At 43.7% G+C, this 22,978-nt stretch overlaps 1 protein-coding gene across 2 annotated transcripts in view; it reads left to right on the top strand.

The window, feature by feature from the left end:
- Nucleotides 1-6,068: 6,068 nt before the first annotated feature.
- Nucleotides 6,069-22,978, top strand: part of JAM3 (junctional adhesion molecule 3) — a 30,251-nt gene continuing 13,341 nt past the window's right edge. For both annotated transcript variants that reach the window (XM_055581187.1, XM_055581188.1), the window contains exon 1: nt 6,069-6,193. In XM_055581187.1, the coding sequence (XP_055437162.1) occupies nt 6,142-6,193 (52 nt within the window). In that variant the 5' untranslated portion in view covers nt 6,069-6,141. The remainder of the gene's footprint in view (nt 6,194-22,978) is intronic.

A 22,978-nucleotide genomic window follows, 5' to 3' on the forward strand; every position in this document is an offset into this window, starting at 1 on the left:
CAGGAAGTAAGGAGAACACGGGGGATCTTTCCCTAAGCAGCTCCTCCCCGAAGAGCAAAATTAGGGAAGTTTTGCACTGAAGGTTATATGCATCTTCATGAAGGGGCTTGAGCAGAGGTGAACTCAGCATAGAATTGGGGCAGGAGTCAGCAGAGTCCAAGCTTGAGTTGATGGCAGCCACGAGAGTCCGTGTCATAACTCTGTCGTTCTCCCTGGTGGGCGCCTGAGTTCATGCAGAACTCAGAGGCTGTGTGAGATGGTTACGTATTTCCCTTGAAGAGGGACTGGAACTCTGTTTTGTCGCTAAACTGTTGAGTTTTTGTTTGTTTTACTTTTCGTAGAATTTTTTTTTTAAGATTTTTTTTTTTGATGTGGACCATTTTTAAAGTTTTTCTTGAATTTGTTACAATATTGTTTGTATTTTATGTTTTGGTGTTTGGTTGCGAGGCATGTGGGACCTAGTTCTCTGACCAGGGATCCAACCCACTCCTCGTGTACTGGAGGGTGAAGTTTTAGCCACTGGGCCGCTGGGAAAGTCCTCTCTGCTGTTATTTCTTGGCTCCTTCTCCTTTGTTTCTGCATTCTATCTGTTCCCTTAAGAGCATTGATTACTGAGACCTGTTCAAGGGCAGGCGCTGTGGCCAAGATTAGATCACAGAAAGGCTCAAGCCAAACACGGCTTCTTTTATGTCTAGAGAAGGGGGCGAGATGGCCGGAGGAAGAGATGGCCGGATGGCATCACCGTCTCAATGAACATGAGTTTGAGCAAACTCTGGAAGATAGTGAAGGACGGGGGAGCCAGGCGTGCTGTCGTTCATGGGCTTGCAGAGTTGGACACGACAGTGACTGAACAATAACAACAAAAATGCCTGGATTTCTTTCTCCAGGGACCACCTACCCTATCTGTTTACATTATTAGAGGAAATGTCTGCTACTTGCTGACAAAAAAAACGTTGTCTGTCATTTCAATAAACAGAGAACGTTGCCCACCAGCAAGCCATCAGCCAGTGCAGCCCACCGGCAGTGAGCCCTGAGAGGAGAGAGGAAAACGATTCTCAGGCCCTAGATTTTTAAGGTGCATATCAAAGGAATGATTTCGGTGAGCCCAGACTCTTGCATCGTCCCACAAATAGAAAAGCACCAAAGTCATTAATTTGAGATGTCCAGCTTGTGTGTGTGTATGTGTATGTGTGAGATAAGCACTCATCTCTTGACATTTGATTACATGTGATTATTTTCAGTAAAAACTTTTATACATCCTGATTCCCCTTAGCTCTCTGAAGCAGTCCCTCAGACTATGAGAGGCTGTTTCCCTGGTTGTATCCTCAGTAAATCCCACCCTCCTGAAAAAAAAAAAACAAACCACCACCACAATTTGCAACTTTTAGGTTGTATGCTTTTTTTTGTTTTTTTCAGTCTACATACTGTTTCCTGAGATTATGGGGAGGTGTCCTCCTACTCAAATAAAACTAAGGAAAGACATTGACGAGAAAGAGAAGATGATAGTTAAGATAAAATGTGAGAAAACAGAATTGGAAATATTGCAAGAGGGTAGGGCTTGAAGAGAGGGGATCTGGAGCCAGTTACTGTTACTTTTTCAGAATTCAGTCACACTGAAACCGAGCTGGACACTGTGGGGCTCTGGGGCACAAAAGCCTTTCTGTGTCCTCCACTCTCTTGTTTGCAGAAAATAGCTTCAATCAGCTTCCAGGAACCTTCCCTCATTTCTAATGGGCAGGTTCAAACAGTTGCTAATAGAGAAGGGAGGAGATGCAGAGAGGAGGGAGGAGAAGTCACGGAACAGTAGTGCAGCCTTAGGTCAGGTCCTATTTCCTTCTCAAGGGGAAGGTGTTTTACAGCTACTGGAACCCCAGCCAGGTGGGAGAAGTTAACTGTGTGCTGCCCACACGCACTCAGATCCCTGACGGGTTGGATCAAGGTGGATGATGTTGACATCTGATTCAGTTCAGTTCAGTCGCTTAGTCGTGTCCGACTCTTTGCGACCCCACGGACTGTAGCATGTCAGGCTTCCCTGTCCATCACCAACTCCTGGAGTTTGCTCAAACTCATGTCCATCAAGTTGGTGATACCATCCAACCATCTCATCCTCTGTCATCCCCTTCTCCTCCTGCCTTCAATCTTTCCAGGCTTCCCGGTCTTTTCTAATGAGTCATTTCTTCGCATCAGGTGGCCAAAGAATTGGAGCTTCAGCTTCAGCATCAGTCCTTCCAATGAATATTCAGGGTTGATTTTCTTTAGAATTGACTGGTTTGATTTCCCTGCAGTCCAAGGGATTCTCAAGAGTCTTCTCCAGCACCACAATTCGAAAGCATCAATTATTTGGTGCTCAGCCTTCTTTATGGTCCAACTCTCTTATCTGTCCATACATGAGCACCTAGTATGCTCAAAATCTTTTCTCACATGATCTTCAAAGTGACCATTTGAGGTGGATATTGTTATCCCTATTTTATAGACAAGGATCCATGACTTAGGGAAGCAACTTTCCCAGGTTTACAAAATCCAAGGTTTTGAATCATTGTCCGTCAGATGCCAGAGCCCATGTTCCTCCCTTGGACATGCTGCTTCCAGCATCTCCAGTCTGTTTGAAGGTGAATCTGTATTTTAACGTAAGTTCACATGCTTGACTCACAGTGAGACCAATCCAACTAGAACATTGAAGTTTGGAACAGAGAAAGGTTTATTGCAGGGACACACAAGGAGACAAGGGGTTTATGCTCTAAAAAACCCTATGCTCCCCGATCATTTTGCAGGAAGAGTTTTTAAAAGCAAAGTTCAGAGTGAGCCCTGCAGTGTGTATGACTTCCTTCTATTTGGTTGGTGGGGAGATAACAGGGTGATGCCCAGGAACCTTGTGCTCAGCCTGAAATTACCATCCTCTACCTGGGCAAGGGCCCTGGTTCTTGCTGAAGGACTCAAAGGTATGTTGTGCACTACCCGTAAGGAGGAACCAGGGCCCTGCTTTATCGAGGTACTATTGTTTCTTAACTCCTCCTCCTTTGTTTCTGCATCCTCTCTCTTTCCTAGTTAGGAACTGTTTGAACGTGCCTTTTGGAATTCAGGGAAGGTCTAGAAGGCTGAAGCCTTTTTCCTGCTCTGGATGAAGAATTTCCCTGCCATATCAGTAAACAAAGGATGTTTCGGCCATCAAGCCTTTAGCCGATGCAGCCTCCCCCATTTTGAGGGGATTCAGGAGGGAGAAAAACAGGATACTGGCCCTAGATAGTTAAGAGACATATCAAAGAAATGATTTCAGTAAGTCGGGACTCTTCCCATATATAGAAAAGCCCAAAATTCATTAACTTGAGGTATCTTGCTTTTCTTTAATTAATAGTAATCTCCTGATGTTCTGACTATCTGGTCTTTGTTGCAGAAATGGCCTGCCAGAAATATCTGCCCTGGCTCCTCCCTGCCCTTTTTGGAAAGGTCCCTCAGAGCCATCAGAGGCTGCCTCCCAGGCTTAAGCCCTGAGCAAGTCCACAAATGAAACCTAACTCTGAACTTTAAAGTTGTGCTTTTTTTTCCCCCCCAGTCAACACAACTGACAAGAAACGGGGGACATGGAAAGGCTTTTGTACCTGAGGAAACCCCATTGCATCCTGCTTGGTTTCAAGTCTTGAAGGAAAATTCCACTCCCCATTTACTATTTGATTTGCACTTTGTGTTGGTTTGAAAAGTATTGCAAAGGCTGTTGTTCAAATTTAGCACAAATATATTTCATTCCCTGAGCTCTTTTTTAAAAAAGTTATTTATTTGTTTTTATTTTGGGCTTCATTAGGCCTTTGCTGCTATGTGAAGGCTTTCTCTAGTTGCATTGCACAGGCTTCTCATTGCAGTGACTTCTCTTGTTGCGGAGCACAGGCTCTAGGGTGCACAGATTCAGTAGTTGTGGTACATGGGTCCAGTTGCCTCATGGCATGTGGGGTCTTCCTGGACCAGTGATCAAACCTGTGTCCAGGTATATTGTCAGGTAGATTCTTAACCACTGGACCACCAGAGAAGCCCCTCCCTAGCTCTTTTAAGACTTGTGTCTCTCCTTAGTAAGCCACCATTAGAAACAAGTCAGTTGGAAAATGTGGTGATAGAAGCATAGACTCCACAGCCCTATTCAGTGAATGCTTCCAGAGCTCTGACACCCTTCTGCACAGGGTCAGAACTCTCCCAAGAACAGTGAAATCATCGGAGGAGATCATTTGACAGCCAGGTGCATCCTACCATGTCACTAGTTAGTCTCCATTTCAGGATTCTATCTCAGCCACTGGTCCCGACATGCAGACTCCATCTGTAGAGGAAAATCAATGTTTTACAATGAGGACCTGCATTCACTCTCATAGGAATCTCTGCTCCATGTAGAATATTCATTGAGCCTTTCTCTGATCTTGTTGTGAGTTTCCAAAGATTCCCTAAGACTGTTTAACAGACAGAACAATTTCACAGTGAAAACAAAGGAAATTCAGCAGTAGAGAAGAAGCATTGATTCTGAAAACTGCTGTTTTCACAATCAGATACTTTTTCATAGTTCCTAGGTCACCAAAATGGCAAATACGCCTGAGTGTATAATTAGGACTAAAGGGAATGGCAGAACAGAGAGAGAGCAGAAGGAAAAAAGTTAGTGGGCCTAAGTAGAATTTTACTCTTTTAAATTTCTCTGTTGAGTTTATTTATGGGACAGAGGCTGCCACTATAAAATAATTTTTACTTGTGATTTTAGAACATGGTGATCTGGAGCAGAAAGAAGATTTAGGAAAGGAAAGACAATAGAATCATAACAGGTGATTGAGTTGGGTGATTGAGTTATTTTTAAATTTTTATTTTGTCTTTATGGGATTTGAAGGAATATAATTAATTCACACTTAACAAAAGTGTGCACAAAGACTTATAAAGAAAATCACATAGTGATGGCAGCTGAAGCATATCCTTGACAACAACTTCAATCTATTTCATGTTTCTTGACATCCATAATTTAGTACATATGTAAATTATATATGTATATGCATACTTATAGACACATTGTTCTACTTTGTAAAAACTAAAATACTAAAATATTAATACTTTAAAAACTAGGATGACTGTGTGAAAAGTGACGTTCCTAAGTTAAACATTTAAAAACATATTAGTTGTTGGAAACTCTGCATTATTTTACTAATAACCATACTAAGAATTTTGTTTTGAGTTTGTTGTTTCCTGGAGCATTAGAGATGTACTATGTTGAATGTAAAATAAGTTATTTCAATTATTTCCCACAGTATTAAATGACACCCAACATCTCCTGCATCCTTGGGTCAATTTCCAGTACATATAATCCTTCTCTTCATCTTGTGTGCTTGTCCTTATAAAATTCTTCTCTGTTTTTTCTCCCTAACCTTACCATTTCTCAATATTCAGAAATAAGAGCAAAGAATTATCTTGCTTTTCTGCGCAATAAACTGTCATGCTTATTGAACTAACAGATCAATAAATATACCGCCATGCTTTTGATCTAACAAACTTTTATATTAGAAATATATCACTTTTATATACTATATAATGCATGTCTTCCTTGTGTTTTATATACATTTCAGCACTTTCCCCTCTCATCACATTTAGAATCAGGCCCCAAGGGGCTCATATGGCAAAGAATCTGCTTGCATGAAGGAGACCTGGATTCGATCCCTGTGTCAGGAAGATCCCCTGGAGAGGGGAATGCCTGGAGAAGTCCATGGACAGAGGAGGAAAGGTCACAAAGAGTGGACACGACTTTAACTTTTCTTTCCAAAAAAGGCACAGGCAAAAATGCTTCTAGGACAACTGGGCTCCAGTCTTATTTGTGAAATAAGAAGAACTTCATTTCTCAAATTTTAATGGAGCATTCCTTTCCAGATCTGTAGTGACGGATTCGTTTTATAAATGTGGGAATTAACCCGCCCACTCTTGAACGCGCTCCTTCACCTCTTCGCACCAAATTCTTCGCACCAGGGGCCCGGTCCAGAGCATCCCTGCCTCCATAGCAACCAGACTCGGGCGTCCCATGCACCATGGCGACGGCTCGCCGCCGTGGTCGCTATGGTGACCGGGGCGGGCGCAGGACCGCGGGCAGGGCGCGTGCGCGGGGAGCGGGCCCGCGGCCCCTCAGCTGCGCTCGACATGGCGCTGAGGCGAAGGCCCTCGCTGGTCCTGCTGCTGTTGCTCGTGCGGGGTGAGTCCGCAGGCCTCCGCCAGACGCGGCCCGAGGGAACCAGGCGCGGGGAGCGGGTCTGGTGGCGCGGGGGCCCGGGGCTCAGGGCTGCCGAGAGCGTCAGGGAAGGGTCTCGGGGGTGAGGGGGTCCGGCTCAGGTTCGGGGTCAGGGATGCGGGGGTCCCGGCGTTTGGGCTGAGCGGGGAGCGGTCCTGGAGATTCCGGGTCCCAGGGATGCGGGTCCTGGGCTGGGGGTGCGGGTCTGGGGTTGGGATAGGCGCGACGGGTCGGGGAAGCGATCGGAAGGTGTGGAGGTCGGGAGTGTAGGGGAGTCCCGGGGGCCCGGGGCCCCGGAGTCGGGAGTCCAGATCTGATCTGGAGGTTTGGGTGTAGGGCGTCCCGGGGTGCGGGGTCCGGGCCGGGTCCCGTGGCCCCGACCTCGGTCCCTTTGCGAACAAAGCCGACTGGTCCCCGGCCCCCTTTGTCCCGCCGGCCCCGAGCCCTGCCTCCCTCCCGCCCAGGAGTGGCGCGGGGGCCGCCCGGGCCGGTCGTTGGTCTGTCCCCCGACCCCCGCCCCGGCTGGAGGCCCTGGGCAGCGGAACGGCGGGACCACACGCTGGGGGCTGTGGGCGTGCGCTGGGCTCTCGAGACCGCGGTCCCACGTAGTCCTCAACGCAGTGTCCGGAAAGCATACTGAGGAGCAGGGGACACGCAGACCCGGTCCCGGGCGCCGCGCCGGCTTGCCTGGGACATCCGCAGGACTTCCCAGTTCTCCGGGTCACTTTCTTGTCTGCTTACTTGCCATCGTCATCCCATGGTGTTTTCAGAGTGTACACATCAAGGCCCCAAGTGACTGTTGGGGGTGAGGTGGGCGCACTAGGAAAACAAAGCCTCCTGTGTTGAAGGCTCAGTGAGGGGAGTGGTCCTCAGGGGTGGGGAGAACAGTGAGGGTCCCGGAAGAAGCCGGGGAGCAGGACTCTGTGGTGAGGGCTGAGTTCAGGGAATACGTGTCCCTATACTGCGCCTGAAAGCGGGTTCCATAAACGTGTGTTTGGGAGAGATGAATGATCAAAGGCTAGCCAGGGGACAAGGGTGTCAGGAATGTCCCCTCCCCGCTTTGTTGGTCACACGGACACTGTCCTATTCACAGACTGGAACAACTCGCCATTGTTGAAAAGATCTGTTCACATGAAAGTTTGCAGTTTTTACTGCAGAAACATTTGGCAATTTAGTTCAGGAATGAGTTTCAAGTTGGTTTGTTAGTAAAACTAGTGGATGCTAAGGCCTTCACATCAGCTTCGTTTTTTTTTTTTTTTATTTTAATTAAACAAAAAAATTTTTTTCTGGCCGAGCCATGCCTCATGGGGGAATCTTAGTCCCCAGACCAGGAATGGAACCTGTACCCTCTGCATTGGGAGTGAGGACCCTTAACCACTGGACCACCAGGGAAATCCCAGTAAACTTATTTTTACTAACTTCTTATTTTGGTTTCCTGGAAACGCACGTTTGTGATTTCCTTGATGTTAAAGATTGGAATTGACCTGTGGAGCATAGGAGGACTAATCAGATTTTGCATAGTAGGATGAATGACAAAGAGTAGAAGTGGTAGGATGTATTAATATGCTCTGAAGGGATGTGGCTGTCATTTTAATAGGGAGCTCTTTTCTGTTATTTTGTTTATGCTGTAACTATACAGTAACACCTTGAAAATTATTCGTTCACAGGGCATCACAGCTGCATCTCTTTTATTTTTATGATTACTCTTCTTAATTGCTATTATTTTTGAGTGATCTCATTTAAAAAATCTGGTTCCTGATATAATACATTCTTTATTAGTTACCCTTTGCCAACCTCTGTTATAAAAATTTAATATGTATTCATTTTACATTGATAACAACTCTTAAGAGGTTGTTCGTATCATTTTGAGTACAGAGAGATTTAGTAACTTGCTCAGGGTGACATCCCTCGCGTGTCAGTTTGGAAATCATCAACCATTTGTGTTAATCCTTTTTTGTTGTTGTTGTTGTTACTTAAATTGTTCCATTTGACAGTGGAGTTCTTGTTATGGATCATTTTAACCAAATTTTATAATGTTCAATGCTGTGCGGTTTGCAGATAAAGTATTCTTTTGTTGAGTTGGTGACAGGTGCAACTCCTCTTTGCAAATGTTATGCCACATGTCTTTTTTGAATGATTATGTGGTAATTGCCATTGGATTTCCAAATCTTCTAATGTCTTAGAGAGATGCTTCATTAGAGGTAAGAGAGTTACAGTTTGTATTCCTGGGGTAAGACAATTTGTTAAAGTTTAGCAAAATCTGAAAATCATGATTTCAGGAAATTTTTGAAATAAGTTCTAAATTTTCCATTTGCATTTGTTTGGACTTCTGAAACATTTTAAAATGACCTCTTCTTGCATGTTGTCTTCAGTCTCTTGAATTAATTGTATCTGGTATAATTGTTATCAGACATGTGTGTGCATATGTGTGTTCAGAAAAACAAGGACCACCTGCCCTGAAGCATGCACTGCTTCAGACCAGCTGTTCATTCCCAGAGGGCCTGTTGAAGGCATTTGTTCTGAGTGCTTCAGTCTGGGGAAACTGAGTGGGAAGCTATTAGAGATACTTAATCATAAGTAATTGCAGTGTTACATCTAGACAGACAGATCACACATGCCACCCCAAGCTCTGGGAAACTTTCTCTTAAGCAGCCTCACAGGGTAGGCTTAAATCATTTCTTTTGAAAGAAACCTGATGTATCTTAACACCCACTTTTTGAGATGGCCATATAATGTGACTATAGAGGCTGTGGATTTAGTACCATCGAGCCAGCAGCTGTTAGAGATGTAATATTAGCAAATTCCTTCCCCACAAATTCTTTGCATTTTTTCACAAGCACAAGTGTGGTAAAACAAAGAGAAGTTTGTGTGTGGATGAAGTCAGGAGGTATGGAGTCTGCTGAACGATACCCTCGTCGTGAAGTTGGACCCTTCTCAAAACGTGTTTGTGATCAGGTGGTGAATGTGATGCTGTTAGGGCTGAGCGCAGATTTCACATCTCTTGTATCTACTTTCTGGATCCTCATAATATATACAGATAGCTTCAGTGGATTCTAAAGCATTCCTGAAAGAAAGTTTTGGTAAGCACATTCTTTTACACCCAGTTTAGCAAGGACAGTATCCACTGTGGTTCTCTATATGGAGTTCTAAAGCCTTAATTTACTGCATCTTTCCAACATGTCCTGACACACAGAAAGCCTTCTGAGAACTGACCTTTGTTTCTGATGTCTAGGGATGCTGTTGTACTTTGTGTTGGTGTTTGTCTTTAAGGAGTATTTACTATGTGTTGCAGGGTTTCCCTGGTGGCTCAGGGGGTAAAGAATCCCTGGGTCTGGAAGATCCCCTGGAGAAGGAAATGACAACCCACTCCAGTATTCTTGCCTGGGAAATCCCATGGACAGAGGACTCCAGCAGGCTGCAATCCATGGAATCGCAAAAGGGTTGGACACAATTTAGGGACAAAACAACAACTATGTGTTATGTATTATATTCCTATGAGTAGTTAATATGAACAGCTGAGATTTCAAAGCTAGTTATGTAGAAACATAAAACTTGTTAATAGATTGGTAGAGGTTTTAGTCGCTAAGTCATGTCCAACTCTTGCGACCCCATGGACTGTAGCCTGCCAGGCTTCCCTGTCCATGGGATTCTCCAGGTAAGAATACTGGAGTGGATTGCCATTTCCTTCTTTAGGGGATCTTCCCAACCCCCAAATTGAACCCGGGTCTCCTGCATTGCAGGCAGATTCTTTACAGACTGAACTACGAGGAAGTCCATTCTTTTTCTTATACCATCTTTCATTTTCAGAGTATCCCAAGGCTTCTGTGATTCAGCTTTCTTTCTGCAGAATATTGCCCACATCAAGCCCTGCCATGTGTGTGTTGTCTGCTTTGCCCAGCTTCACTCAGCTCACAGTGATCCTTCCTGTTTCTAAACAGCAGAGCTTGTAGTCTGTACAACAGACATTGACTGTGTGTCTGTAATATGTCCTTTGAGCTAGGGGCGCAGACAGGAATAAGGCTCCTTAAGCCAGGATGACTGCCCACCGAATTACGTTACGCTTTTGGTGTTGGGTATAAATGCAATTTATCTTCTCAAAGTTCTTAAAAATTCATTGGGAACAGAGGTTGAATTGAATTTCTTTTGTATCTTTCCAGGGATGGCTATAGTAATTATTGTCTTTGTCACTTAAAAGTCAGTTAACATTTCTTAAACACTTCCAATGCATCCAAGCATTTTTTATGTATCTCTCTCGTGACCCCAGAAACTTTTGGAGATTCTTGGTTTTTACCTCAGTAGTTTTTGTGGAAGAATGAGGATGGTATTTCTCGACTTGGTTTACTTTAAATATCTTCTCTCACCCACTCTATGCGGTTATATGATGTTAAGAAGGAAAACATGCAGAAATGCTTGTGAAGTCATTTAAGCAACACAGTCATATACCTTATGATTGCAACAACGCAAAACATCTTGGGGGGATGTTTAGAGGAACTGAAAAGATAATCAAAACTGAAAGATAATCAAAATGTTGATGGGGGTTCTGTTTTTCTTTGGCAGGTCTTATGGCTGATTGTTTTCTACTTTTCCCTTATTTACCTGGCTGTTATTTTATAAGGAATTTTTTTATATATAATGGAAAAAATTTCATTTGGGGGGTCCTCCAATAACATAGCGGGCTTTTAAGTTTGACAGTTGGTAAGGATTTTCTTTTAAAATGGGAAAACAGTTTAATGTGTTGGCCTGTGATTGTGGCTCCTTCTGGCTCCGAAGTTCATGCCAGCTGCAGAGCGAGGAGGAGGGCAGCCTTGGAGCTCGGTTTGATCAGGCATCCTTTGTGACTCATCTGAGAGACTTGCTGTCACCGCTTCTGGGTCGGGGCGCCAGCTGTGGTGTCCTCAGCAAGTGCTTGGTGGGAAGACTGAGAGTGCGCTGATGAGAATACCTGCGTCTCCGTTTTTGAACAAACAAGTGAAATCATCCAAGTAGCCGCTTTGGTCTGCCTGTTCGGCACAAGCCCGTGTTTAGAGGATCCCTTCCTCTGTGCCAGTCGGGCAGCCCCTGGGGGGCCAGTTTTCTTTGTCTTGGGTGATAGGAATACCAGGTCAAGTTGACTTCCTTGGGAAACTGACTCCGAAAGATGTTTCCTGAAGTCAGCCGAGAGCTGAAGCTCCCTTATCACGTCTTCCTGCCTGCCACGACTTCCTCCTTGGATGTCTTTCTCTAAGGGAAACTTTTGACGTCTTTTAGAATGAAGTACAGCTGTCTGGAGGATTACAAATAATGCCACACAACCTAAGACAACTGCCTTTTCTTTCTTTCTTTCTTTTTTAAAATTTGGTCCCTTGATTCTCGTCTAGAGCATCTCTACAAGGGTGCTAGAGCTTAATCAGCCAATCCATAATTATTTCACAATCTTGCATTTTCACATCAGCAAAACAGGGACATCTAACATAAGCGTTTGCCCATACCAGAAGCAGTACATGGTTTAGGTGGTTAACAAACAGAGCAGCCCTTCGGGTAAGTGTTTTACATGTACAGAAGTGAGAGCTCTTAACTCTGGGCTGACCTGGTAGAGGGACATTTCAAGAACAGCACCTTTTGGGGTAATTTGCTTGACTTAGTGCAGATTTGCGGGAGTGGAGGAGTTAGGGGCCAGGAAAGTGGAGGAAATGCCACGAGCAGAGGCGATGGGAATGTATGTGTTGTATTCTGAGACCAGTGAGTTATCATGATGATAACTAAGGACAGCTGCCAGTTATTAGCAGGCTGCGCCAGGCACCGCTGACCACGCCACCTCATGGGAGTCTTAGTCCATCTCAGCGGTCAGTCCCTATAGGCCTCACTTTGCAGGTGCTGAACCTGACACTTGGGCAGGTTGGTCACCTGGTCCTGGTCACAGCTGGTAAGTCAAGGCGCCAGATCACCAATGGAAGGGAATGTCACAGAGTAACTAGACTGTGAGACTGAAAAATGCTTTCAATGCCGGGCTGAAAAATGTGGACCTTGTCATGTAGGTTCTAGAAATTCCTATGGCAGTTTGGAGCAGGAAGTGATCTGATCGAATATTTTTAGGTGTGTTGGCCTGATATTGCACTCAAGAAGGCTGGAGAGGGAGAGTCAGTTAGGAAGCTTCCAGAGTAGTTCATGCCTATTCCCCTTAGCGGAAGTCTCTTGAATTCAGTTTTGTTCATATCTGAAAATGTATTTTTCCTTTGTTCTTGAGATATGGATTTATTGGGTGCATAAATTTAGGTTGACAGCTGCTTTGACCCAGAGCCTGGGCTCCCTGATACTGATGCTGTCTGGCTTCCTTTGCTCCTGTTGTGAAACTGCTCTCAGGTCATCAGCCTGTCTTCCTCCACCTGCTTTAGGGATCTCATCTTTTCTTTGGCATGCTGCAATGTTACTACCTGTGTCTGGGAGGCATTTCTTTTTAATTATTCTCCTTGTTAATTTGTTATAAGTTGTGTATCTGTGAGTTTATATCTTTCTGGAGAATTCTCAGGGAGGGTCAATTCAAACACTGCCTAGCTTCTATTTTCTTAATTCTTTCCTTTTAGAACTCCGATTGGATATATTCAGTCTTTCATCTTCCCAGACTGTTAACCTTTCTGTCATAATTTCATGTTCTTCTTTCTTGTTGCTGCTCTGGGTTATTTATTAAATTTTGTTTTACAACTGTTTCTCTTGCCAACCATGTCTATAATCTGTTTAACCAGTGTATGAAGTGGCTTTTTTTTAACCCATTATATTCATTTCAAAAAATTTACCTGGTTCTTTTCATAATCTAGTTTATTTTGCTTGCTCATTTTTCATTTTTTTATTTTTAAACATTTCACACAAAGCTGTTTTATATTCTACATGTGAGACTTCAAATATCTGAAGTTCTCTGGAGTCTAAACCTGATGCTTGTTGTTTCTCGTGACCGTTACTCGTTGTGGCTTGTTTATCTTTCCTTGTAAACTGATGTCTGGTTGATCGCAATCTCTGCAGCTCTGGGATGCGTTTTGTGAGAGAATGTGCTCGTGCTGGGCGGCAGTCGTCTGGGATGGCTTTCAGGGTCCCTGGCATTGTCTGGAAACTTCAGGTTCAGCTCTGCCTTCCTGTTGGCCCAGCTGCACAGTCTCCATGATGACCCTCAGGGTCGCGGCCCACCCATCCTATTACTTCTTGGGTTCAGCCTACAGCTGAACTTGTTTACTTGTTTCCCATGAGCCCAGAGGTACAGTAAAAACTAGTTTGTCTGCACGAGGTCTCACTGGAGTGTAGTTAAACCACTGCTGTAAACAGGAAGCCTGGCCTCCTCCTGAAAAACGTAAGTCACACACCATCCTAAACTTTTATATTATGAAGGTAATGCTTCTGTTTCCATTTCTCAAGTATAAGATGAAGTTAAAATACTGGCTTTTTTGGGGGGAGGGAGCACATATGCCCCCACGGAGGTTCTGATGGGTTAGGGGAAGGGGCTGAAGGAGCCTTGCTGAGCATTCGTGCCGCAGGATGGGCTGAAATGTCCTGTAGACGCGCTCTACTGCACAGCTGTCGTCCCGTCCGCGGGTGGGTGTATCTGAAGAGCAGTGAGCATCAACGATTCGAGACCCAGCAACTTGAAACTTAGAGAACTACTGCTGTTCCACACTAGACAAGTGTTTGGTGGAGGAGCTCTCCCCTCTCCACAGGGAAGGAGCTTCCCAGATTTTCAGATTCTTGCTGGATGAGGCAAGAGGGATAGCCCACCCCAGGCTATGCTGTGCACTGCCTCCCAGATCCTTTTCTGGGTGGAGGAGGGAGCCCGTGTGGGTGTCAGGCATTCTGGACCCGCTTCCCAGCTTTGCATGTGATTCATTTGGGGACCTTGGGGAAATATTAATTATATTGGTTTTAATCCAAGTCACTTGAAAGTAATTTAAGCAGCATTCCTCTTCCCCTCCCACCAACACATTCACATTTCTGTTCACGGATTCGTTGAATTAGTTTGTTAATTACAAATGTAAGTGAAAGTTTTGAAAGCCTAATTCATAGTAATGTCTTCATCTTCTGAAAGTTTAGAAGCTTTTAGAGCCAGGAAACCAGTGCAGGATTCAAAAGACACCAGTTCGATCCCTGGGTCAGGAAGGTTCCCTGGAGGAAGGTATGGCAACCCACTCTGGTATTCTTACCTGGAGAATCCCATGGACAGAGGAGTCTGGCGGGCTACAGTCATGGGGTCGCAAAGAGTCGACATGGCTGAAGTGACTTGGTACACACACACAACCTTGGTTTCAAGCCCTCTTCTACTCTAAGAGATTAGGACAATTCGTCTTTCAGAACCTCAGGTTTTTTGGGGTTTTTTTGTTTTTTAATCTGCTGTGACCTTACTTACTAGATCTAGTATTTTGAGAGTTCCTATGTTTGTTTACCAGGAAGAAAACAGTGGACCACTGTTTGGTTGGGCTGGCGATTACTGTTTGATATCTCGCATCAGATTGTGGAGTTTTCACTCTGATCACATTCGGTCTCGCTTTCAAGTCCACTGCTGGTGGAACCCCTTCGCCATGAATCTCTGAAGCAGCAGTTCAGTAAGAACAAGTGTTCATGTCTTTAATTCACCGGGTGCTGTTTTAGAGTCGTTTATGTTGCAGAGTCGTGAACACTGTAGAGGTGGTGGAACTCAGGGCCCTTCCCTCCACATGGTACTTTCATGTATATATATGGACATTTTATATGCTGTCTTGGGGGGTGGGTTACAAACCCCAGAAGGTCCCCTCAGGTGGAGCGGCCTGCTTAAGGGCACAGGGCCTGTGTTCTGAGTCGATGACGACTGTATGCGGGCTTTGGGACCAGCATACATCCAGGAGGGTTATTTTATTGTTTCTTCTTCCCCTTAACTCTGTTCCAGCCCAAATTTTCTGTTAGGCCGTGTTACAGATGGTGACTGTTGTTGTGAAACATGTGGTCATGATCTCCATGCGTTGCCAGTTTACCTCACTCGGTGGTTAGGTCAGAGGGAAGACTTGATTTAGATGGCTGTAGGGACACTTGAGTCTGTGGTTTCTGCAGCGCTTCACCATGTTAGCAGAGCTCCGGGAGGTGTGCAGGATGAGGCCATAGGAAAAACAGTGAAACCCTCACTGGGCCCGCCCTTCCATTTCCCTCAGAGTCCTTGTCCGTCTGTCTACCATAGGCAGTGGGGACGAGGGAAGAGGCCTAAAGGACATCTCATGACATCGGCTGAGGGATCCGGCCTTCTCAGAAGCCAGAACACACACCTTCCTGGTGGCCGTGTGGCTAGCCCCTACCCCCAGCGCCCGCAGCGCCCTCAGGCTGGCAGCTTTCCCCAGGACTGTGTTTATATGTGTGTTGTTTTCCCTTCAGCTCACAGATTTTGCTTTCTGTGCTGTTCTCATCAGGTACACTTTGTACGTGCAGAGTAACGCAGGGTAAATAAAACCTGTTAGGATTTGGTGCTTCTGTCCTCATGAGTGGCTCAGTTTTGACTCTGCCTCTCATGAACCCTTGAGGAAGATGCTTTAACCGGCACTTGGAGGCTTCGACTTGGGACGCCCTGTCCTGGTCTTCCTGCCTGCCCCACCTCTGTGGGGGCTGGGCTGTGTAGCCCTGGGCTCCAGTGGGGAACACCACCTTTGTGGGGACTCACGGGGTTTGGGCTTGGGGTGATGAAGTTGAGGCACTTGGGTGTCCACACCCGCCCTCTCCATAGAGGAGTTGGGAGTCTAGAGAAACGTAGCGTTTTCCTTTTCTTTTATAAGATTACGGTTATGTCATCAAGAGAAGAATTGATCCTTACAGTGTATTTACTTAATTCAGTTTTATCAGGGAATTGTGCCGTCTGGAACATGGTCCTGGGCTCTGTAAGGCATTTCACCACCGGCTTCTGAGTCACCGTATGTGCTGTGTTTCCCTTTATCATCACGGCCCATCCACCCCAAAGCAGGTCACCCTCTTCCTGTTCAGTCCTGTTCATTCCCTAGTATCCAGCTCAGCATACTTCTCTATAAAGCCTTTCTTAGCTCTCTAGCCTAGAGCAATCTCTTGCTTTCTGAATTCATGTTCAGCAGGAAGAACATAAGCTAGAATGAAGCTTGAATCTCAGCTCTACTCTACGACCTGTCCAAGTCAACATCCTTATCCATAAAATAGTAGAAAAACATATAACTTTGTGGGTTTGTTTTGCAGCCCAGTGACTATGTATCGTGCTCCTATCAAAGTGTCTGCATGAGTGGTAACAAAAATTATACCAATTAATATAGTAAAATTACAATTACTAGAGTAATTGCATAAGTGCTTAGCAGAGGTTGGGCATAATGATAAGCTCTCAGCATTCGGTTGTAGAGATTTACTGTCAGTGCTAACTGTTGCTGCTGCTGCTGATACTATTACCATGTTGTTGTTTAGTTGCTAAGACCTGTCCTACTCTTTGTGACTCCTTGGACTGTAGCCCACCAAGTTCCTCTGTCCATGGAATTTCCCAGGCAAGAATACTGGAGGGAGTAGCCATGCCTTTCTCCAGGGGATCTTCCTGACCAAGGGATGAACCCGCATCTTCTGCATTGGCAGACAGGTTCTTTAACACTGAGCCACCAGGGAAGCCATAACTATGTTACTGCAGTGTGTTTGATCCTCAATTATTCAGAGGCAAATCGAAAGTGAACCTCATCAGGCTTAGGCTTTTGGACTCCACTATTACAGAGAGGCCCCTTTCAAACCCCGAGTTTCATCCTAGCAGTATCCTCAGATTTGCAGAGCTTAGCCGCCTTAGCAGCAATCAGTAAGAGTGTCCTCTTCCCCTCTGCTGTTCTCCTTACGTCGGGTGGCCTTGCGCTGGCGCAGCACGGAGATGAGTGTCTGTCCTTAGTTTTTTTTGGGGCGAAAGAGGCAGGGGCTTCACTGGCCATTTGATAGGGGCTGACAGAGATTTCTGTTCAAACATATAACAGCCCGGACAGATGAGAAACCATGGCCTCCTTTCCTCCCTTTTTAATATTATGTATTTATATGGCTGTGCTGGGTCTTCGTTCTGGCTTGGAGGATCTTTGTTATGACATCTTTTAGCTGTGGCCTGCGAGCTCTCAGTTGTAGCGTGTGGGATCTAGTTCCCTGATCAGGGGTGGAACCTAGGACCCCTGCATTGGGAGTGTGGAGTCCTAGCCACTGGACCATCAGGGAAATCCTTGTGTTTCTTAACTTATTTTAAAATAATTGCGAGTCAGAAGACCTGGTTTGCACTTTGATCTCTGATATATTCAGTTTTGAAGCTATACCTGTCTGCTGGTATATCTTAGTGACTGAACAACATCAGCAGTATATCTGAGCCCTCTATCTGTGGAGAGGAGATAATATCCACTTTTCAGGGATTTTCCAGATTTCAGCCGAGACTGTGTGTGCAAGTGGCCTGTACGTTATAAAATCCTGTGCAGATGTAAACGGTACCGTTCCCTGTGAGTCCTAGAATTTCATTAATCTTCTGGTTCTTTAGGCTACAATCCTAATTTAGAGGAACTTTCTCATATTGAAGCTTCCTTGATGGCTTATTTTGATGAGACTGCAAGTTTTTACATTTATTTTCTCTATATAGGAAAGACATTTCATCTAAAGTACAGTTTGGTGTCCTGATTTTTTCTTAAAAAAAACAAACCCAGAAGTCTAGTTTTAAGTTTCAAGAGTAAAGAAGAAGAAATTATCTGACTTTCTTGTATTTAAAAAGTGGTTCCACGATGTTTGTAGAGAAGATTAGACCTCTTTTGCCTGGGGATATTCATAACGCCTGCGCTAGCAAACTTTGAATAATAAAAAGTTTCAGTGGAAATTCCAGCATATCTTTAAGTGAAGAAGCTGCCAATATAAATCTGTGTGTTTACATTAAAAATAAGCATCTTTTTAGATGAATAAGTATGAAGAATGGATGAGTTCAGGAGAATGTCATGTGAGTATACAGGCCTTTGTGTCCACAGGAATCCCACGTCTTGAGATGGGGAGCCGGGGTGACCGTGGGAGCACTAGCTAGGGGCAGGTCCCGGGAAAGTAGGGAGAAAATGAAGAATAGCCCTTGGGACTCAGCAAGTCACAAGCCTGGGCGAGAGCACATGTCTGGGGCCGTGGCTGACCCTCTTCCCCAGTGGCCTCTCTGTCAGGGGAGGGAGGGTCAGCACAGCCCTGCCTCCGGGGCGCCCAGCACTCAGCACGCAGGAGTGCTCCTGGGGACGTCGGCGTGCATGTGTGTGAGATGGTGCACAGCCTGTGTATCTGTGTGAAGAGGTGTACTTCGTGTCATGTATACACACCACGTTCTTGTTTAGATTGTGGCTGTAGTTTGACTTGGAACCTGCACATCATTTCTAATCCAGAGTGTACAGCTCGTTTTAAATTGCTCTCCCCTGTTAAATTTTGCCACATGAGATGGGCCCTGTCACATACAAGCAATGTTTCTAGAGACCTATTGTCCTCTTGGGTTCTGAAATCACAGCCGTGTGATAAGGAGGTTTGAGGGAGGAGAGGCTGGGCCCCTGTCGCCCTGTGGCTTGGCTCAGGGACCACACTGGACCTGCGTTACAACAGAAGGAAATCGGGTGTGTGGGTGTCGTGGTAATTTGTGGGTCTGCTGCTGCTGCTAAGCCCGACTCTGTGTGACCCCATAATGGCAGCCCATCAGGCTCTTCTGTCCATGGGATTCTCCAGTCAAGAATACTAGAGTGGGTTGCCATTTCCTTCTCCAATGCATGCATGCATGCTAAGTCGATTCAGTCATGTCCGGCTCTGTGCGACCCCATAGACAGCAGCTCACCAGGCCCCTCCATCCACGGGATTCTCCAGGCAAGAATACTGGAGTGGGTTGCCATTTCCTTCTCTGAATTTGTGGGTCTACAAAAGCGAAAAATGACAACCTTCTCTATTGAGATGAATTATTTCAAAAGAACACAGAGATTCCTGCTTTATTGTTTATCTGGAATGAGAACAACGCTTTTTTCCCAAGCTCCAGTTTGCTTTATTTTTTTCATTTTACAAATTATTTTTGACAAAAATCAAATATTTAAAGAGTGTGTATATATGCCATGTAATTTATTTTAAAAAAGTTAATATAGTTGGTTTATAATGTTAGTTTCACGTGTGCAGCACAGTGATTCAGTTATACATATATATCTATTCGTTTTCAGATTCTTTTCCCTTGTAGCTTATTATAAAATATTGAGTGTAATTCCATGTGCTATGCAGTAGGACGTCGTTGTCTATTTTGTATACAGTTTGCTTTTAATTTGTGATTTAAAAAAATATGTGTATTTTATTGAAGTATAATTGACTTGCAGTGTTTCAGGTGCACAGCAGGGTGATTGAGTTATACACATACACATATATAAAAAAATACACATATATAAAAAAATACACATATATTATTTTTGAAATTATTTTCCATCACAGGTTATTACAAGATATTGACTGTAGTTCCCTGTGCCATACAGTAAACCTTTGTTGCTTATTGAATATATATTTTTAAATTAGAAATCTAGCATTCTATTCATACTAAGTCAAACAAGCAGAATCAAAATATAATTTTTTAGTTATGCAAAAATTCATACATTTTCTAAAATATGTATATGTATTTATATATATATATATACACAAAAGCTTTTATACTATACTTGATAAAAATTGAGAAAGAATACCAAAAAAAAAATGAAGAGATGGAGAAATTGGAGAACATAAACTAAATGAAATAGGAACACTGAACATGAAATAGAAAAAGTGAAACAAACTAGATAAAAGATCGTCATATAGTCTAGTTGTTTTTAAACATGACTGCTCATTAGAAATCTGATGAGCTCCAGAGGAAAAAAGCAATACCTGAGCATTTTTATTCTTCAAAATATTTTAAGGTAATTCTGATATGCATCTGGATTTTAAAAAGTGATCACAGACCCCAGACCTGTGTCACCTCAGGCCAAACAACTATAAGGGATGGAGTGCAAACCCACACATCAGCAGATAATTGGATTAAAGCTTTATTGAGCAAGGCCCCGCCCACCAGAGCAAGACCCAGTTTTTCCCATGCCAGTTCCTCCCATCAAGAAGCTTACACAAGCCTCTTCGCCTCATCCATCAGAGGGCAGACAGAAGAAGCACAGTCTCACAGCAGCTAAAACAACAGCCATATTACAGAAAGTTAATCACAATGAAAAAGCAGAAAGGTATGTCCCAGATGAAGGAACAAGATACAGCCCCAGAAAATCAACTAAATTAAGTGGAGATAGGCAACCTTCCAGAAAAAGAATTCAGAATAATGACAGTGAAGATGATTCAGGATCTCAGGAAAAGAATGGAGGCAAAGATTGAGAAGATGCAAGAAATGTTTACCAAAGACCTAGAAGAACTAAAGAACAAACTGAGATGAATAATACACTAGAAGGAATCAATAGTGGAATAACTGAGGCAGAAGAAGGGATAAATGACCTGGAGGACGGAATGGTGTAAGTCACTGTCACAGAACAGAATGTAGAAAAAAGAATGAAAAGAAATAAAAACAGCCTAAAAGACCTCTGGGACAACATTAAATGTACCAACATTCACATTTTAAGTGTCCCAGAAGGAGAAGAGAGACTGGACCTGAGAAAATATTTGAAGAGATAATCGCTGAAAATTTTTCAAACATGGGAAAGGAAATAGTCAACTAAGTCTAGGAAGCACCAAGAGTCCTAAGAAGGATAAACCCAAGGAGGAACACACTGAGACACATGGTAATCAAACTGACAAAAATTTAAAAAGATAAAATATTTAAAAAGCAACAAGGAAAAAATGACAAATAACATACAAGGTAACTCCTAACAGGCTATTAGCTGATTTCTCAACAGAAACTCTACAAGCCAGAAGGGAATGGCAAGATTTAAAGTGATGAAAGGGAAGAACCTTCAACCAAGAATACTCTACCCAGCAAGACTCTCCTTCAGATTTGATGGAGCACTCAAAAGCTTTCCAGACAAGCAAAAGTTAAGAGAATCCAGCACCACCAAACCAACTTTACAACAAATGCTAAAGTAACTTCTCTAAGCAGGAAACCCAAGAGAAGGAAAAGACCTACAGAAAATAAACCCCAAACAAATAAGAAAACGGTAATGGGATCATACATATCGTTTATTACATTAAATGTAAAGAGATTAAATGCACCAACCAAAAGACATAGACTGGCTGGGTAGATGAAAACATGTGCATTTATACACTTCCACTTACCACATCACTCTGCTTGAGCCCCCTCCCTCAATTGTATGTAATTATTTTGTATTGTTAAGTTAGTCATATTCCCATTATGGCTTGCAGTTGTAATTATCTTTTATTTTTTGTCTGGCCATTGATTGTGAAAACTGATAAACATCTTTTACTTATTGTGATTATATAACTATTACTCACTTAATACCACTGTATCATGATTGGTCAACAGAAAAATAATAGAACTCTGTATCAACAAAAGTGAAAGTCACTCAGTTATGTCCAACTCTTTGCACCCCATGAATTATACAGTCCATGGAATTCTCCAGGCCAGAATACTGGACTGGGTAGCCTTTCCCTTCTCCAGGGGATCTTCCCAACCCAGGGCTCGAACCCATGTCTCCCACATTGCAGGCCGATCTTTACCAGCTGAGCCACAAGGGGAGCCCGAGAATACTGGAGTGGGTAGCCTATCCCTTCTCCAGAGGATCTTCCTGACCCAGGAATCAAACCGGAGTCTCCTGCACTGCTGGCAGATTCTTTACCAGCTGAGCTATCAGGGAAGCCCTAAACTAGGATGTAATAGAAAAACCTGTAATCACTTTTTAAAATTAAAAAAAAAAAAAAGAGTAGCAGTTGGATATTTTGTAGAATGTTCCTCAGAGTTTTTCTGATGTCTTCTAATGATTAGACTTGTGTTATAGATTTTAAGAGGGTGGCTGAGTGAATACCACAGAGGTATAGCACCCTTCTTATAATATCACCATGACATGTCATTGATAATGCTCCCTGGATCTCTGGGTTTAGGTGATGGCTTCTGGGTTTCTACCCTGTGAAGTTACTATTTCTCCTTAACACTGTTTGAGGTTCATTCAGCCTACCTCAAGGAGAGGGGTGTTAGACTTCACCTCCTGCAGGGCAGAATATCAGATAATCTGTGTTCATATGTAAAACCACCACAATAGCTATTAAATATTTGGGGGATCAGATATTCTGAAACTGTCCAAATGTTCTGTTTCTCCTTAAAGTTTTCCCACTAATTTTGGCAACCATCAATGGATCTTGCCGGAAGCAGCTATTACTCTGTTATTCTAAAGATGGTTTTCTGTTTCCCTCATTCATTCTACATTATTAATTGGGATTCTTCCATAAAGAAAGTTCTCTCTGTCCCATCCATTTGCGTATTCATTAGCATATGCATATCATATGGACTCATGGATATTTATTTTATTCTTTGTGTTGTAACACAGTCTGTCATTTATTTTTTGTGCTCAGATCTTCCAGCTTTAGTCTTTGGAAGCTCTTTCAATTTGGCTTCTGGTCCTTTGATGTTTTTGTTTGTTTGTTTTAACACTTCCTCACTTTCTGGCACTACAAGATGTTCCAGGCTTATCTTGTAATATTTTTCCCACCCCAGCCTCAGAATTAGCCATTTCTCCAAGGAGTTCTAGTTCCCTTCACCGGGGAATGGTATTTAGAAATCAGGATCTGAGTACTGAGTGTGTTCTTTGTTATGGAGGTGTCAGGACTTCTAGGCTCTTGGAGGACAGGGCTAGG

Source organism: Bubalus kerabau, chromosome 5, assembly GCF_029407905.1.
Source record: "Bubalus kerabau isolate K-KA32 ecotype Philippines breed swamp buffalo chromosome 5, PCC_UOA_SB_1v2, whole genome shotgun sequence".
NCBI lineage: Eukaryota > Metazoa > Chordata > Mammalia > Artiodactyla > Bovidae > Bubalus > Bubalus kerabau.